Below are 16,988 nucleotides of genomic sequence, written 5' to 3'. Positions count from 1 at the left end.
AAATCAGCAAGAAGGCAAAACCTTATGCACTTAAGTATGTGTAATTGCATTTGCACTGATTAATACCTTATCGCTGTCTCTTTCCTTCCTCCCTCTTCTCCCCGCTATGTTCCCCTGTTGAATTTTAGGTTATACACTCAACCAGGAAAGAGCTGGTCTTTCTTGCTCATGATAAAACGTTTGAGAAAGGTTGTAAGCAAACAATGTAGAGAGAGGGCAAGATTTTTTTTAAAGTAAATAAATGGTATTTGGCTGATTACAATGTATGTGGACAACACTATATAAATAATGAACAAATACGCCTATTTGTAACGGAATGACAACAGACAGTTTATCAGGATCAGTGGCCTCACTAGGATTTGAGTCACCCAGTGCAGGAGGCCTGCGAGTCACCCCATGTAGTGGGTGGGGCAATGCCCCAGGTGGGTGTGGTGATGTACCATTGCCCCGCCCCATCAGGTTTTTTGGCTGTACGTTTTGTTATAACACAGATATTTCACTGTGGTTTGTTCCATTGCATTCTGCATGAAATTACACATTGATTGATATATAACATGATGGTCTTATTTCTCCAAACTCTGATTTTAGTGATTTTGAAAACTTGTAGAGTCTCACACACACCCTGTGTCAACTTACTAACAACTTACTGCAGCAGTTCTCAAACATTTAGCACCGGGACCCACTTTTTAGAATGACAATCTGTCCAGGACCCATTGAAAGTGATGTCATGGCCAGAAGTGACATCATCAAGCAAATTAAAATAAATAATTATAAATAATTAAATTAAAATAAAATAAATAAGGGGGAGCCAGTCCTGTTCCACCAAGTGAATCTACTCTGAAGTAAGTCCTATTGTGGTCAATGGGGCTTACTCTCATGGAAGTGTGGGTAGGATTGCAGCCTGTGAGCCCAATCCTATGCATGTCTACTCAGGAGTAAGTCCCATAGTGGTCAAAGGAGCTTACTCTGTAGTCTGCCTGCAATAACAACCCCCCCCCCCAAAAAAAAAGAAGCAGTGAGATTTCCAGCCCTCCCAGTGCCCAGTTTAAAGTTCTTCTATTTCAGGCACATCAAGACAAAAACCCTCCTGGTTTTGCAAGTCCAAACTAGAAAACTTTCCCCTTACCAGTTCAAGCCACTTTTGTGTCCTTTTTAGAGAGGGGGGGGGGAAGAGGCTGCCTCTGGACATTTGTTGCACTCCAGCTCCATTGGATCAGGACCATTCTGGTGTCCTCAGATTCACCTTTGCCTGGCCTGACCACCAGCCAAGGTACGTTTGCCTACTCACAAGTAAACACGACATGAGGCTGCTTCATTTTCCATCGGGCTCCACAGACTCACAGCTGTGAGGGGGGACCTCCTTCTCCATGTTTTTGGGGGCTGCATTCATTGGATCAGAACCATTCTGACCTCTTTAGAGTCCTCACAGCCTGCCTCTCAGCCTGCCTCCACTAAGGTAAGTCCACCTACTTGCAAGTAAACGCGACCACATGGCTTTGTTTCGGGCTCAAACTCGCAGCTAGGAGGGGAGAGCTTCTCGGGTGTTTTTTGGGGGCTGCATTCATTGGATAGGGAACAATGTGGTGTCGTTGGATTCCACTCAGCCTGCCCTTTCCTACGGACTATGGTAAGTATGCCTACTCACAAGTAAATGCGCAATACGGCTCACTTTCACTTTCCATAGGGCTCCATGCATTTTTCCTTTCGGTTTTTTGGCCATAACTTTTGAACGAAAGGAGCTGTTTCAATTCTGTTTTTGCATTGCATTCCGCTGGCCATTCCGCATCCAACGGTGTATGGCATGATGGGCTAGCTCCTAACACTGTAAAGTTAGCGCGTCTTCCCCCGGGCGTGTCACCCGCGGTGCAGCACCTGGTCCGGCCCGCACCTCCTGCACCCCTTAGCGACACCAGTGATCCGGATGAATCTGCCTTGCTTCCTATGCATATGCATATGTCATCACTATAGTTTAATCAATACAAACCATTCTGAGCACTCTCTTCTACTACAGGAATAGGGTTTTCTGTACTCAATGGCTAAAGACCAGCAGAGTTTCCATATCCAAATTTCTCACCAACTAGACTTTCTTGCTACGATCATGAGATGATCTTTTCAAGAAGATCTGGCTGGTGAGAAATATGGTTACATATTATCTCACAGAATTGCAACTAATGGCCTGAATCATACTGTATACCTACTTTGATCCCACACTGTAGAATGTAGAATTGGAAAGGTACTAATTCTAAAGATTACACATAGCTTTTTCATATAACTCAGGCTGGCTGTATCTTTTCACCACCTCAGAAAGCCCCCTCCCCCCCCAAAGTGTCAGAAAGGCAGTTCTGGCTGTAGCAAAAACCAGAAGTGCCTGTTTGACACCTCTGGGAGGTGTTCTGGTGCCCAGAGTGGCATGTGCGGCCTCCCTAGGCCCCAGAAAGTCTCCCAGATGTGACTGGAAGGTGCTTCTAGTCACGTCCAAGAGTGTAGGTGGGACCCTCCTGCCCAAGTCCAGCATCTGCGCTAAATCTGCAGGTGTCAAACCCATGGATAAAGAGACCCCACTACATCAAAATAGTAGTAGAAGTCTACTTCAAAAGTTCAAATTATGAGATTGCAGCTTCATACAGGGCAAAATTTGTCACTGTTTGAACAGTGGGGTGAACAGAAAATTCCTTCTGTTCACGAAGGAGCATTACACTTGTGTAAGGGGTCCTCTCACAAGTAGAGGGGGTCCTTTTAAGAGCACAGCACACTGTCCACAAGCAGAAGGGGCTTCTGATGATGACGTTGTGCTCTGCGCAAAGTTAGGATCTAACCCGTGGTTTTATGTCAGTACCACAATGAACGTTATTAAGATTAATTAAAAAAGATTAATTTTCTTTATACATTACATTGCTAAGGACTATGCAGTTTATATGGCTATGCAGTTATGGGCAGACCAAAATTGAAAACAACCTCACTATCCTACAGTCTGCTGCCTTGGAATCAGACCAAAGATTATCAAGTGATAGTCGCCCCTCAGTATCCATGAGGGATGCTTCCACCACCGAAGTGAGAGCACCAACAAATTCTGGGCTAACATCAACCAGGATGGGAAGGGAGTGGTGGTAATAGAAATGTTGTTGAATAAATAGCCTTTGTCTCAGGCACTCATGCAACAAACTGAGATTGAAAACATGCACAGTTTACTTTTCAACTTTACTCACAACTACATCCGAAAAAATTATTGCTCCTTTCCTCTTTCCACCCCCAACCCCCTGCAATTCAAACTGTATGTATTCAAACTCCATGATTGGCTAAAAGATTATTGTTGCACACAGCAAATTTGAGTTTTCCTTTTTGTTTTGTTTCTGAAAGTTTTGTTTGTGAAACTTTTTCCCCCCAAATTCAGTATTTTCAATGCACAATTGGTTGAATCCATGATGTGGAACTCAAGGATATGGAGAGCCAACTCTATATGTCTCTTTTTATGACGTAAAGAGAAAATCGGAAGTACGATATGGTCTTTTCCCCTGAAAAATCCTACAGTTGACACCATAAACTACTACACCATGCAGAAGTCTCCCCAATTACACAGGTAACTATATTATGCCACACAGAAAAATTAGATGTACAGTATTCCATGACTGCTGTAAAACAGTCTGTGATTCGGCAGCAAACCAAATTGTCTGAAATGCTATTTACCATTTACTACATCACTGTGGCTGCAATCCTAGGCACTTTCCTGGGAGTAAGCCCTACTGAACACAATGGGATTTACTTTGAGTAGACATACTTAGGATTGTGTCCCAACTCAAATCACGTAAATCTGAGCCAACTGGATGCTTTTCAGTGAATGTGTAAAGGTAAAAGCTTGTAAGATCCCTGCATACTGCCCAATTTGGGAATAAAGATTCAAGCTCTACTAAAAGAAATCAGGTGCCTAAACTGTGATGCTGCACACGCATGCAGAATGCATACCTATCATTGCATACACATCCTTTGGGGCTAAGATTTCCCCATTAAATCTCACAGAACAAGTGGTAATGATTAGACAATTGCAACAGTATCTTTATCTGTACAAACCAAGTCAGAGAGAAGCTACCACCACTGAGTTCATAAAGGAGTTCAGAAACATTTCATGAGACATAATTGGACATAGGGAATGCAATGCCACACCATCAAAATGGTGGCCTAGCCCACACCCAGAAATTATTCCTTGAGCTTTTCTCTGTCTTGAACTTAATTTTGGAAATTGCCAATTTACGCTTAGAAAATGGGAATGGAAAACTAACCATGTTTCAATTTAGAACATAGACCGCTGAACATCATACCAAGTGCTACCAGCTAGTTTTGTGCATGGTGAATTTCTTTGCAACAGAAAACACAATCCCCCAGTTGCAAACTTCAATGTGCTCAAAATCCTCAAATGAACAAATGTATACAGGTAAGTGCAGTGTTAAGATCAGAATCCTCTGTTGGTTTTCAAGAGGGAATGACGTAAAGAGGCATGCTTGACAAATGCTACACGGGGCAAACACTACATAAATAATTGCCTTTTCTTCCCCTACGCTGTACCAAATGTACACAACTTTATCTACCACATTTCTGAAATGTGACATGACTGGTAGGCTCAAAAGCTAAATGTTGGGTAATGATTAGCAAACAAATGACATTGGTTTTTGCATTATTTCTTTAATCACTTTAACCCTTATTCCAACAGAAAGCATAAGGCCAGAGTAATTCAGCTGCTTCTTTTGTCATTTGCCTTCCATAAATATGCACCAGTCTGCATTTGAAAAGCTGAAGGAGGCTGCAAGCTTGCTGGACATTTATCATGCCCTGTTCCCTGTGAACAAGCAAATACTTTAGTTGAATAGCCCATTAGCAATCATTGTCAAATGCAGAATGCAAGGTGTTTGGATGTGACCAGCCTGTAAAGTAGAAGAGGCTGCCCCTGAGCTTTGCACGGTATCTGCAGCCAAAATGGATCTTTTGCTATAGATTTCTGAAGGTTAACCTGGGACACCGGAAAACATTGCAGTGTTTAAGACTTCATACATTATACAAATATACTCAGCTCCTCGCAGCGTATTTGTTAAACCATATCAGCGGGGAACAGTTTGTCAATTCAGGTTTGGAAATTCAGTTATGGGTCAAGAATGTTACAAAAAGCTTCTGCTGAGGGCAAAATGTTCTGCAATTTATAAAGTGTTCTCAGGCCTCTTTCTCGGAATATGCTAAAACTCAAACCGTGGAAGCTCAGAAGGCTAACAAACTATAGCTAGCAAAAGGTGTGCTTGTGTGTGGATTTTTGCCAAATTTACCTGATAATCTACTCAACCATCAGCTGCGTTTTCTTACTTGGAGCTTTACAACCAAGCTGGTTTTTTCTACCATACAAACAGCTACTGTGAGAAAGCAAGCAGTTCTGATTTGTATTATAGTAGCTTAGTAAGTAATAATAGTGGAATAGCCTATGGCTTGCTTTTTAGAGTTCTTTTATAACAGGGCCTTAGCAAGACAGAAGTCTAAGCTACTTTACAAAGGGCAGTTAAAAGCAGATGTACTGAAGGATGCATGTAACCGAACCATTTCTTTTCTTACTTTTACAGCTACTACAAGCCCTGAGGGTACATGGTAAATCAGCAGGGGTAAACTTCCTTTATGCTGGCCTAATTCCATTGAAATTAATGCAATGGCGTTAGGTCCAACTATTTTAACATGGAATAGGTCCACCATGACATTCAGTGCTGGATTTCAGTCTTTTGGAAATGAATGCCACCTGGACTAAGCTGCTTTAGTGCATTAGGTCTCTCTGAAAACAATTAAAAAATAGAGCTTTTTTCTGTGTCTCTGTCTTCTCAGAGGTTGTGAAACAAGTAACCACAAAAAATTCTCTAGAAGATTCATCTGGCTAAGGGAGGACAATGTAGAATGTTTATTTTAGCTTCTCCTGTGGAGTGAGATGGAGAGCACTGCCTGAAAGATGGCTGAAATCAAAAGCCTTCTGTTTTCTTTTCAGATAACCTCAGCACTACCTATCCCTTCCACTCTCTGTTCCTTGCCAGCATGTCCCTGCCTGAATCCCAAATAGATTAAGGAAACAAACTCCAAGAGCAGCTAATCCTACAGAATGGGCTGTCACTGCTAGGCCAGGAGTTAAAAAGGAAAATCTCCTACATCCCTAACAATTGCAGTGATCCGAAGTTTTAATCAGCCCAAATCTCAGCAATAAAAAAGGCTGTAAATGAAATCTACCTTTATCATATTATACACTACCAATGAGCAAGAACTGAGCAGCTTTTCTTCACTGCTTTAACCAGCCTGGCCACAAGTAGGCCTTTCATACTTCCTAATCCCAGCCCCCAAGTTTTTTGCAGTTCTCACATAATACCTTGCGGCCCTAAAGCAAGGCCCTTAGTTTCTACATCCCTTTCATAGACATGTCATTTCCAACATCAAGCTAATCTATATGTTGCCATGGCACCCCCTTTATCTGCCTTTACATCTTATGAGCTGCATGGATTTACCACATTATTTTTATCTGAAAGACAGAAAATGGTGGTTTTATTGCCATACAATCAGATTACCGCTGCTAGTTTCTCTATGCCTTTTTACCATACTTCAATCAAAAGGGATCACTTTCTTTATACCCTGCCCTTGATTTACATTACATCTGTAAAGGCCTAGTCTGGGTTGTAATCCCCTTATTAACCAGGAGCAGGGTTGATTTGCCTAAAAATAAAAGCAAATTGTGTCAGACCTTTTCACTTTGTTTTTGATTTGGAACTACAAAATGGATTACTAAAGAAATCTTCAGAGTTCACACGGCTGCTATACTACTGAATTTAAAATGAGAATTAAACAAGTTAAACAAGGAGAACGATGTCAACGGTTTACATTTTCCATCACGGGTGAAGGGATGAATAGTGTTATGTCTTTGTACGCACCAGCTTTATAGAGACACAATGAAGCCACAGGACTTTTCTCCCCAGCAGTTCTTTGCACTGTCCTGGGCTATCACCCCTCCTGTGTACTTTACATTTACCAAATACAAATTAAGGGGGATCTATAACTTGGAAATATGAAAAGATATTAAGTCCTAGGCCTGACATTTATAGTTGTTAGACCCCTCAAGCTTTAATCAAAATATTTTAACCGGTCAATCCCTCTTCTTAATGTCTCCCTAAGACCATGCAAAGGGCAAGGTCTGTGCAGAAGGATGATAAATGACCTGAAAACGTGTGAATTTTAATGTCAGGCAAAGACTTGGCTGCACAGGAATAAAGTTTTGCGCATTGTCTGTCCATCCCCAAACATTCTGTCTCTGTTTACAACTGGATATGTATAAGGAGCAGGACTAAGGTTGCCTGATAACCCAGAACAGCAGGCTTTTCACGGATTTTAAGCATCTCATCTAGTGTTCATTTTGACCATTACATAGTCCAGACTGCAGTTTTCATTTTTATTATTTTTTTTTAAAGTCAAGTTCCTAGGTGCTCTGGAAGCCAACACATGAGTCAAAATGTACAGGCTTCCATGTGATAATTCACTGAGAACAGCCTGCTCCCACCTTCTATTCTTCTAGCCAATGAGGACAGGCAGAGCTGGGATTGACATGTCAGAGAAGCAATGGTTACATGGTTTCTTTCCCTCTCATAAATGCAACCCATAGGAAAAAAAACTACAGTATAGTCAAAGTCTGCAGTCACTGTTCAGTAGTCTGAGGACAGAACTTACTGGTTACTTTTTGAAGCAACTGTAATTTTTTCTTTCTTTTCTTGGAAAGGGGGTGAGAACTTCCCGTAGGATGCCATTGATAAATCCCAGATGTTAGCATTACTGGGCAGCAACATCCAACCATCCCACCCTCCTCAAGGTAACAGCAAAGACAGGAGTTTATGCCCTTTCCAATCCAGGTTTCAAACGCACGAGATGCCTGCACGCAAGTAAGTGGAACTCAAGCCTTCTACAACCACTGAGTGCTACATGTGATCTGGGAAGGAGTGTGAGGGAACATTTCAAACAGATTACCCTTTGTCACAACCTGAGAAGACGTTGTGTAGGGGTGATTTGGGGCTGGAAATTTTAAACAGCCTCAGCTCTACCTCTAAACTGCAACACTGACAGGGGATCACTCTGCAGGTTTGTTGTGAGCCACTCTCTGTTAAGCACAAGTTCTGCAACTTGCAATATGGACATAATGGGCTGTACTGGCATTGGAGTAACTGTTTTAAAATGGTTAAAAGTTATTGTTTTTTTTAAAGATCTTTTAAAAATATGAAATATTTGTGAGTTTAGTTATTATTACACATCTCTGATATGTCTACGCATCTATGGTATAACCAATAAGAAACCAATTTCTTAGAAGAGCTCTTCTTTACCCTTCCTAAAGACCTTAGCTGAATGACAACACACTCAGAGTTCCCACGGATTCTCTTATCTGCAGGAATACAATTGTTACTGTCTCGACATCTGCTACCTGTTCTCTGCTATCTGCGGCCATTCTGAAGCCGCTGCCGCTTCCCTTAACCCCACGGATCAGCTAGATTTTTCAGCAACCTTACCCCAGCGTATAACAAAAATTGACTGTATTTTGTGCCAACTTGGGTACTCTGCTTTGATGCTTACTAAACTTTAATTGGCTTTAATATTAAAGAGAAATATCACATTATCTTTCGTCAATCTCCAAATTAGTCCAGTCCCAATTGCGTGAGGCAAGCCTGTGGATACAACCCCAAACTTTGTCCTAATCCCAGATCTTAATGTTCCTATGACACTGATCCCAAAACCATTATTTTCTATTATCCCCAATTCAATTATCCCCACAATGTACAAAGATCTAAATTCCAGATGTGGGTAAATAAAGTTTACATGAAGTTTACTAATTTAGTGCCATTTGATTTTTTTTTCATTTAGTATCAGAGCACACACTCAAATTGTCCCTATATGCTAGAAATAGTCCCTATTTTCTAATTCATATCCCTGGAAAATCATTGTTTGTTTTTAGTTTCTATTCTGGCTGTTCTGAGAATGCCTTGTTAAAAATTTGTTTGCCTGCATTGCTAAGAAAGCTGTCCTGCAGAGCTCAGCATTTCCTAGTTTCTAGAAGTTAAATCTCTGACAGTGCAATCCTCTGTTTACCATGAAGTATCATGTTTACCAAGAAGTAGGTCCCACTACATTTACACTCATGGAAATGTACACAGAATAACAACTCAGATGAGAAATGAATACATCCCGACTAGTACACATCCAGGTAAGCGTAGGTATGTGTAGGAATGTAGCACATACCAGTCCTCAATTACTTCACCCACTGCAGCTGCTATGAAATATTTTGAACCATTAATAACATTGTTTATAGGACAATCTATTTCTCTAACAGAAAGAATAATTGCCCTTGGGTTTCAAATGAGTGAAGGTCCAAGATGACAGACTCCTGCAGGATAAACAAAAAGCTAGGAGGCTCTTCAACAACACAGTATACGAGTGGAGGGAGCAGGGCTTGCAAAGTGATCACTGGCATAAAAACAGGGTGTTACAAGTAAGTCCCTATTTAGGTCTATAAAATTTTGCCAGAGCTAAAAGTGTCACCTAACCATTTTTGCACCAAACCAGATGCAGCGAGAGCTATATAGTAAGGAATAGACCACAAAGGATACCGCAGTCTATGCAGTAAGCTGAAAGTTAACTTACTAGACCTGGGCCGCAATCCTACACACACTAATTCGAGAGTAGCAGCCTAGACATGTCTAGGGTTGGGCTACAGACTATTTTCTTGAATATTTAGTTTTTGAGGATTCAACTACACACTATTACGTAAACTGTCTTAAGGCCATTTTATGACAAAAGGACAGGGGGAAATGCTATAAATTCATATGCAGTGCATGCAACATCAAGCAAGAAGAGCCCAACGGACCACTGCAGATTCAAAGCAACACTGGGAGAGAACAACTTGGAATGGAAAGACAGTGGAATGATGCTTAACTCTCTCAACCCAGCACTTAATCTGCATAATTAGTAAATGTTTTCCACAATTTGGAGATCAGACAGCCTTGATTTGGAGAATTGAAACATGGCAACTCTAACAAGACTACATCCGTACAAAAGTATTGATTGTTGCTTCTTTAATACAGCCCCTAAATGGCACAACACCTCCGTGAGATTTCTTCAAGGGTAACTGTTCAACCTACGTCCAATGAAAGGAATGTTTCATGAACAGGAGATGTATTCTGGGTGTCATATTGAGGCTGTGTAACTACATAAAAATAGGACAGGAGAAGAAGGGAGGAGGAGAGAAGAGCCTTTTTGTTTGCGGTTATTACCTATCCAACAGCAGTTGCCACACTAAAAGTTGCTTTGCTTTTAGAAGGTTCACAGATAAGAAGCTCTGAGGTTATTGCTATAAATATAGCAATTATGCTCCCAGCTGATCACGTGTACCATTGGTTGTAGAAAATGACTGAGCCAGAAATGTGGCCTTTTGCAGGCTGAACGCTTAATGTAGCTATAAAAAAACCCAGAACACCTGAGTTAGGATCTTGATGTCTTGCATCAGAAACCTCTGCAAGGAAGAAAGCATTTACAATGAATCTCTGCCTTTTGGCAGCAACTGGCAACAATTATGTTTGGGGTGAAACCTGAAACTAAGTGCTTAGTTTATTATGCTAAACTTAGCTTGTATTCTGCAAGCAAAGATGCACATTCCTGGCTGCTCCAACAAACCCACTTAGCTCGCCCTTTCCTGGAGCGCTGGTCCCTATTATGAGGTAAATCCATGTATTAGGAACCTGTGAGGCACATTATTAAGAGGTTTCAGCCACAGAGCTAGTGTGAAAATTCCTTCCACATCTGCAGTAATGCCTCATTTCTCTTTCTTAAAAGGAACAAATACGTAGTTTCAGGTTTTCTAGCTTGTGGGGAGGTATCCGAACAAAGTTGTTGTGTATCCAGGGAGGAAGTCCCAAGCACTTTCATATATATTTTTTTCTAAGGCACATCTATAATGTTTAAGATTAAGAGGCAAAGAATCCCAAATAAATCCTTGTCAAGGAGGGATAGATATACATTGCAAGATAGCATTTCAGCAGACTCTTTATGCTCCAGCAGGTTCCGTTTTTTGTGAAACAAGACTGTCCGTTACTTACAGTTTATCAGCCTGACAAAACGCAAGGAATGGGGATGTGAAAGCACTAACAATTCTAGGCCTGATGCTTTATTCCCTTCTTCGCCCCCCCTTCTCTATATTAAAACCGACAAGATTAACCCAAACCAAATTACGGAGCATAGTTCAAGGGGCTATTCAGTCAGCAGTGAATGTGCATTTGTTTGCCTACAAAAAAAAAGCATAAGTATTTCACAAACAAACAATGAGCAGGCAGGTTGGTTTATGCCACTGAAAAGACGGCTTAAATAGGGCCATCAATTGTAGACCATTTTATCAGTCTCTGACAGGTTAGTGTTTATTCAGGCTAACTGTGGAGGATTGCACGTGTAAAAGGTTATCATCAGAGATATTATTTGGCTATTTGCTTTCCCTTAGTCAAATTACATCTTGTTAAGAAAAGACCTCTCCTGTGTGTGTTGGCTGTGCAAAGAAAAATGATTTGCTGGGCAGAGCTGCTCCATGTCAGGAAGGCAACCTCCATTTAAACAACTTATTGATAAGAAAAGCTTCATGTCCTTCAAACGAAAGCCCACCAAATAAAGTAGCATTTGTGGTTTGCAGCACGAGGTTGGGCAGCTGATGCTACACTGGCCCAAAGGCTAAGCCATAAGATACTGGAGGCAATTCTTTCCGTGGGCAGCAGTGGAGAACGAGGACACATCCTTGGTTGAAAATGCGACTTTGGGTTAATCTGTGTGTCACTACAGCCTATTACAATGCTGACCATAGATCAAGTTCTCTAATAGTGCAAACATTGTGCATGTTTGCTCAGAAGTAAGTTGTACTGTGGTCAATGTGGCTTACACACAGGAAAGAATGCACAAAATTGCCGCCTGTGCCAGGCAGGCCACATCTGTACACGCTTACTTAGAAGTAGGTATCTCTATGCCCAATGGGACTGTCTCTCAAGTAAATGTGCACAGGATGGCAGCCTAACAGTGCAGGCTTATACAAGTTTACTCAGCTATAAGTCCCATTGTGTTCAATGGTATTTACTCCCAAAAAAGAGTGTACAGGATTGCAGCCTAGCACTGCAACCCTATACAAAGTTACCTGGGAGTAGGTCTCATTGAACTCAATGGTATCTACAGCTGTGTAGACATGCTTAGAACTGCACCCCAGGTGTCTGAAGTGGTATAATTATCACAAGGTAACACCCAAGGTCTTTTGACCTCTGTAGATTCTTGCATTCCATATTTACAGCACTGTGCAGTGCACTCTTTACTACAGTATTTGTAAATAGTACGAACTTTTAACAAAAATATAAGTTATAGCTGAACAAATGTTTAAACCACGAAGGTTGAACAAACTACTTTCTTGTTTTCCCTTTCAAGCCACCTGCTGAAAATTCTGACCACTAAAATCACAATTGTATTTTATGAGATTAGACTATGCAAGAAGTCGGGGTACTTTCTTCTACAGTATCACACACAATCATTATGAAGCAGATTAAAATCCTTGTTTTATTGCTTGCACACAGAACAGATTTATGAATGTTCAATGAAAATAGGTACTCATCTTCAAAAAACAAATTAATTACTCAATTCCAACTATGGCATTTATCTTTTAACTATGGAAAGGTCTTAAGTACAGGCCTTCATGCAGATTTTCCTGAAAAGTACCAAAAAGGTGGGGTGGAATCTTTCCAGGACAGAATTATTCCCTACTTTTCAGACAAATAATGGCGATTAATTTGGAAAGATTTTGCTCTCCAAAAGTATAGATCTTGCTGCCACACTGCAGCAATATCACCAATGCATCTGTATGCTTCCCAGAAGTACAGAGTTCCAAGAGGCAGATAAATCAAGGACTGCAACAATTTTTAGGAACTGCTTCATGGGTAACTTATCGTGCGCTTTTTCAATGAGGTGAGAAGGCCTGTGTGCGTCAATCCAAGAACAATTTAAACTATGGCAAACAGGGAGAATCTATCTGAAAGTGTTCCATTCCAGTTGGGGAGAAAAGGGGTATGTGCCTAGATTAGAGTTAGAGCTGCTGTTGATAACAGCCTCTCTTTTATGAATTTATCCAAATCATTTTAGCAATTAAAACAGAATTGATACTTTGGGAAACTGCATATACGGCAGCTAACCCAAGCTATTTGTGATGGAAAATGAAAGCTTTGGTTTAAGGGTGGTGGTGCTGGGTGAGTGGAAGCAGGTGAGGCCTGGAAACAGCTAGAAGAAGAATGACCACTGCACTGAATGCATTACGTACTGGAAGAGTGACCTCTGTAGGAATAAAACGGTCACTAGACTGCAGCAGCAGGCAAGTGGATGCCCTTCTCCTCTAGGGCTAAACTTAATGACATCAACCATAGGAGTGCGACTTCCCCATTCTAAATATGCACACGCACTCGGGGCTTTCAAGAAACTCAGCTTCTCCTTGAAAGAATCTTGTCTCAGTTGTTTAAATGCAACATGTAATACTGCAGTTCTTATTCAAAACTAGAAAAGGCTGGGTAAACTCAAATTCACAACACTAGCCGCCACTGAGGGTTGTTTTCTTTCTATATCCAGCAGCAATTTCTTTGTACGCCTGACTGGGAAGGAGAGCAGGAGTGCCACAATCCTGCTTAAGGATGAGCCGTGTTTCCCATGTGGTCATGAAAACATATTGGTCCTTTTTTCTTTTTTTTTTTACTTTTAGGCTCAAGAAAGAAAAATGCTGGTTATGGAAGGCCACAACCCTGCTCATCAATCTTTCTCTCCTTCGAAAAAGACATGAAAAGACATCTATAATGGAGCAGATGAAAAATGATGGCGTCAGAATGTGATTTCTTAAATAAACTCTTTTAGCGTCTAGATCTAAATCCAGACTTGTGTCATTTTGGCAAGATCCCCTGGAGCCTGCATGCCATACACAGTACCCAACTGAAGAGCTATTTCACACTTGCGAGGCAGGCTATTTCCCCAATGCGCTATTCATTTGGAGGTGTTTTACCAGCCATTTAACTCTGTGTTTTATAGAGAAGGTTGTATTCTGCTCCTCTCCAGCAAGTTGATAGGCTTGTTTTCAATACCTAAGAAATCATTAAACAAGGCACCGTTAGCATGCCTCCTTCAACATTATTCCTTCTGATGAGAAGAGAATTTCAGCTACACTCCTTAAAAAAAAAATCTAACTGAAGAATCTGACCCAAAGGACCTTTCCTAGATTCTAAAGTTAAACAAAGTCAGCTTTGTGTATTGGAAAGCATTTTCTGAAGCTGAAAATAATGCAATTAAAAACTTATCAAAAGCGGTCTTTATTCTAACTACAGTACACTTAATATTCACCACTGACCACCCCTTGCACAGAATCCTGCATGCCTGATGTCCTTCACAATTCTACATACCCCTGTACTGCAAATACACATGCTCTCTCCCAGACGCCTTATTCAGGGGTTTGTGAAGAAAGAGGAATTCCAACTTTAATTGTAAATGCTGATGAGAGATAAAATCCTACTCAATGTGGAAACTCCCGACAACTCCCACTTCTGCTTCCATTGCATCAACATTTTTCAGAGTAACCAGACGGGCCTACTTCAACAGTTGCATGTAGAGGGTGCCTGTTGACCCTCTTGGGGCACTCATGGCACCTTTTGTTCTGCCTGAGTTTCTCAATGGATGCAGGACATCAACAAGCACTCTGCTGGGCAATGACTCACCAGCCTAGAAGCCCAGCACTAAACGAATGGTCAAGGTAACTGGGGAATGCTGCAGATACTGAGCAGATGGCACGACCCTCACTCCGATAATGAGAACCAATCAATGGTTTATCTATTGCCAAGGGGGGGTGTCCATTTCTGACAGATTCCCCCTCCCCACAAGGTGGGCCCTATATCGCTTCTTCTCTTTAGCATCAGACTGCTCCCCTTCCGCCTTTCCCCTCACCCCCTATCTCCCGCCTTCCCCTATAAGTACCTAGAGAGGTGCCCTCCACTGGGCCTCATTCAGTTGTAATGAAAACTGCCAAGCACTGCTCAGATCTCCTGTTCTACTCATTGTAAGTCCTATGAGGTTGGGGGGGGGGGGGAGAAGAGAATTTCCTTCGACTGACTGCATATAGAGTAGGCATCTCTATGGGCACAGGCATAATAAAAACAGTTAACTTGGGTTGCAATCCTATGCCCACTTACCTGAGACTAAGCCCCACTGACTATAATGTAACAATTCTGAGTAGACATGCATAGGATTGGGCTGTTGGGCCACAATCCTATCCACACTTACCAAGGAGTAAGCCCCATCGACTATAATGTGACTTGCTTCTGAGTAGACATGCATACGATTGGACTCTTACAAACGCAGGTCCTCCCCTCCAGGCCCCAAGGACTAAGACTCCCCGCGCTGGGCTGCAGAAGGTCGGAGCGCTGCGCAGGAACGGGCCAGACAGGAATGGCCAAGGCCCGGGCGGCTCTCCTTCACTTCCGATGGCCACGCCGCTTCCCAGGGGATCGGACCTTTCCCTCCGACCCATTTGCGCAACCGGACCAGAAGGAGCACCAGGGTGGAGATCCTGCGGCCGGCCTGGCCGCCCGAGGGATGCAGACCTTGCCCACCTGCCCGGCCACCGCAGGGTGGGGTGTGTGTGTGTGTGTAAGAAGAGGGGTGGGGAAGCGAGCACAGAGACCCCCGACCCCCGGCTACTTACTTGGAGTTGGAGGAGTTCCAGTAGATGGGGTCCAGCACCAGGGAGTTGGCCAGCGCCGTCCGGCACAAAAGCACCCAGATCCCCCAGCAGCACCTCCCGAGCGGGGACACCCCCCGGCTCGCTACCATGGTCGGGGGCGCCGCCGGCGGGTCCTGCCCCGAAGGCTCGCCAACTCGGCGGCGCCGGGCGGCAGGCAGGCGGGAGTCCACAAGCCCCCCCAGGGAGCAAGCCCAGGCGAGCGGAGGCAGAGATCCCGGGCAGCCCTCGAGCTCGCCCCGCAGGCTTCCTTCAGCGGCTCCTGCGCATCCAGCCGCAATCCCGGGGAACCCAGAGCCGCTCGTCGGCTGCTGCTGCGACGCCCAGGAAGGAGAAGAGCCGAGCCGAGCCCAGCCGCCGCCGCTCAGTTCCGCCGCCGCCCGCAGCAGCAGCGAAGCACCGAAGGCCACAAAAGCAACCCGAAGGCAGCAGGCGGAGGGAGCCCCTCAAGCCCTTCGCCCCTCTATAGATCCACCTGGAGAAGGAGGCGCCGCAGGTCCCGCCCGGCGCTGCGTCCGCGGGGCTCCATCCTCGCCCTGCTGGCCCCGACGCCTCCCCGCTGGCTGCTCCCCGCGTCCTCTTCTTCTTCGCGGGGCGAGCCCGCGGCAGGCTCCCAGCGCCCGCGACGGGGAGGACGGTGCAAGGCGGAGGCAGGCGCGCGCTCCCAGGCAGCTCCAGAAGCAGCAGCAGCCGCCGCACACACACCGCCTGCCCTGAGCTCGCCTCCTCGCCCAGCAGCGCTGCTGCTGCCGCCACAGGCTCCTCCGAAGGGCGAGAGTGAGGCTTCCAATCCTCGCTCCCGCGTTCTGTTTCCTCGCTATAAACCCGGCCACCCCCCTTCCCCGCCAGCGCCGGCGCTGGTTGGGTGGTGCCGCTGTCACTTAACGCACACCTCGCCCCCACACACACACGCAGCCCACATTCCACAAGGGGCGGGACCTGCGAGGAGCCCACAGAGGGGCTGGACAGGTAACGCGCGCCCCGGGCAGGCGCCCAGGAATCACCTTCATCGTGATGATGATGATGATGATGATGACAGCTCCAGGTTTCTTTTTTCCCAGCAAAGCTGTCTTGGAGAAAAAAAAGGTTTAAAAAATAAACGTGTTGAGTCTTATCTGTAAAAGGCATTCCAGTGTCTTTGGAAAGGCAGGGAGCCCAGGGACCGATCCCC

At 43.8% G+C, this 16,988-nt stretch overlaps 1 protein-coding gene across 1 annotated transcript in view; it reads right to left on the bottom strand.

Moving 5' to 3' along the window:
* Nucleotides 1-16,596, bottom strand: part of EFNB2 (ephrin B2) — a 66,714-nt gene extending 50,118 nt beyond the window's left edge. Inside the window, exon 1 of the mRNA XM_066621879.1 lies at nucleotides 15,782-16,596. Within this exon, the coding sequence (XP_066477976.1) occupies nucleotides 15,782-15,909 (128 nt within the window). The 5' untranslated portion in view covers nucleotides 15,910-16,596. The remainder of the gene's footprint in view (nucleotides 1-15,781) is intronic.
* Nucleotides 16,597-16,988: the final 392 nt, after the last annotated feature.

The sequence above is a fragment of the Tiliqua scincoides genome, chromosome 3 (genome assembly GCF_035046505.1).
Source record: "Tiliqua scincoides isolate rTilSci1 chromosome 3, rTilSci1.hap2, whole genome shotgun sequence".
Classification (NCBI taxonomy): Eukaryota; Metazoa; Chordata; class Lepidosauria; order Squamata; family Scincidae; genus Tiliqua; species Tiliqua scincoides.
The sequence above is the reverse complement of the archived record's forward strand: the minus strand, read 5'-3'. Positions and strand labels throughout refer to the sequence as shown.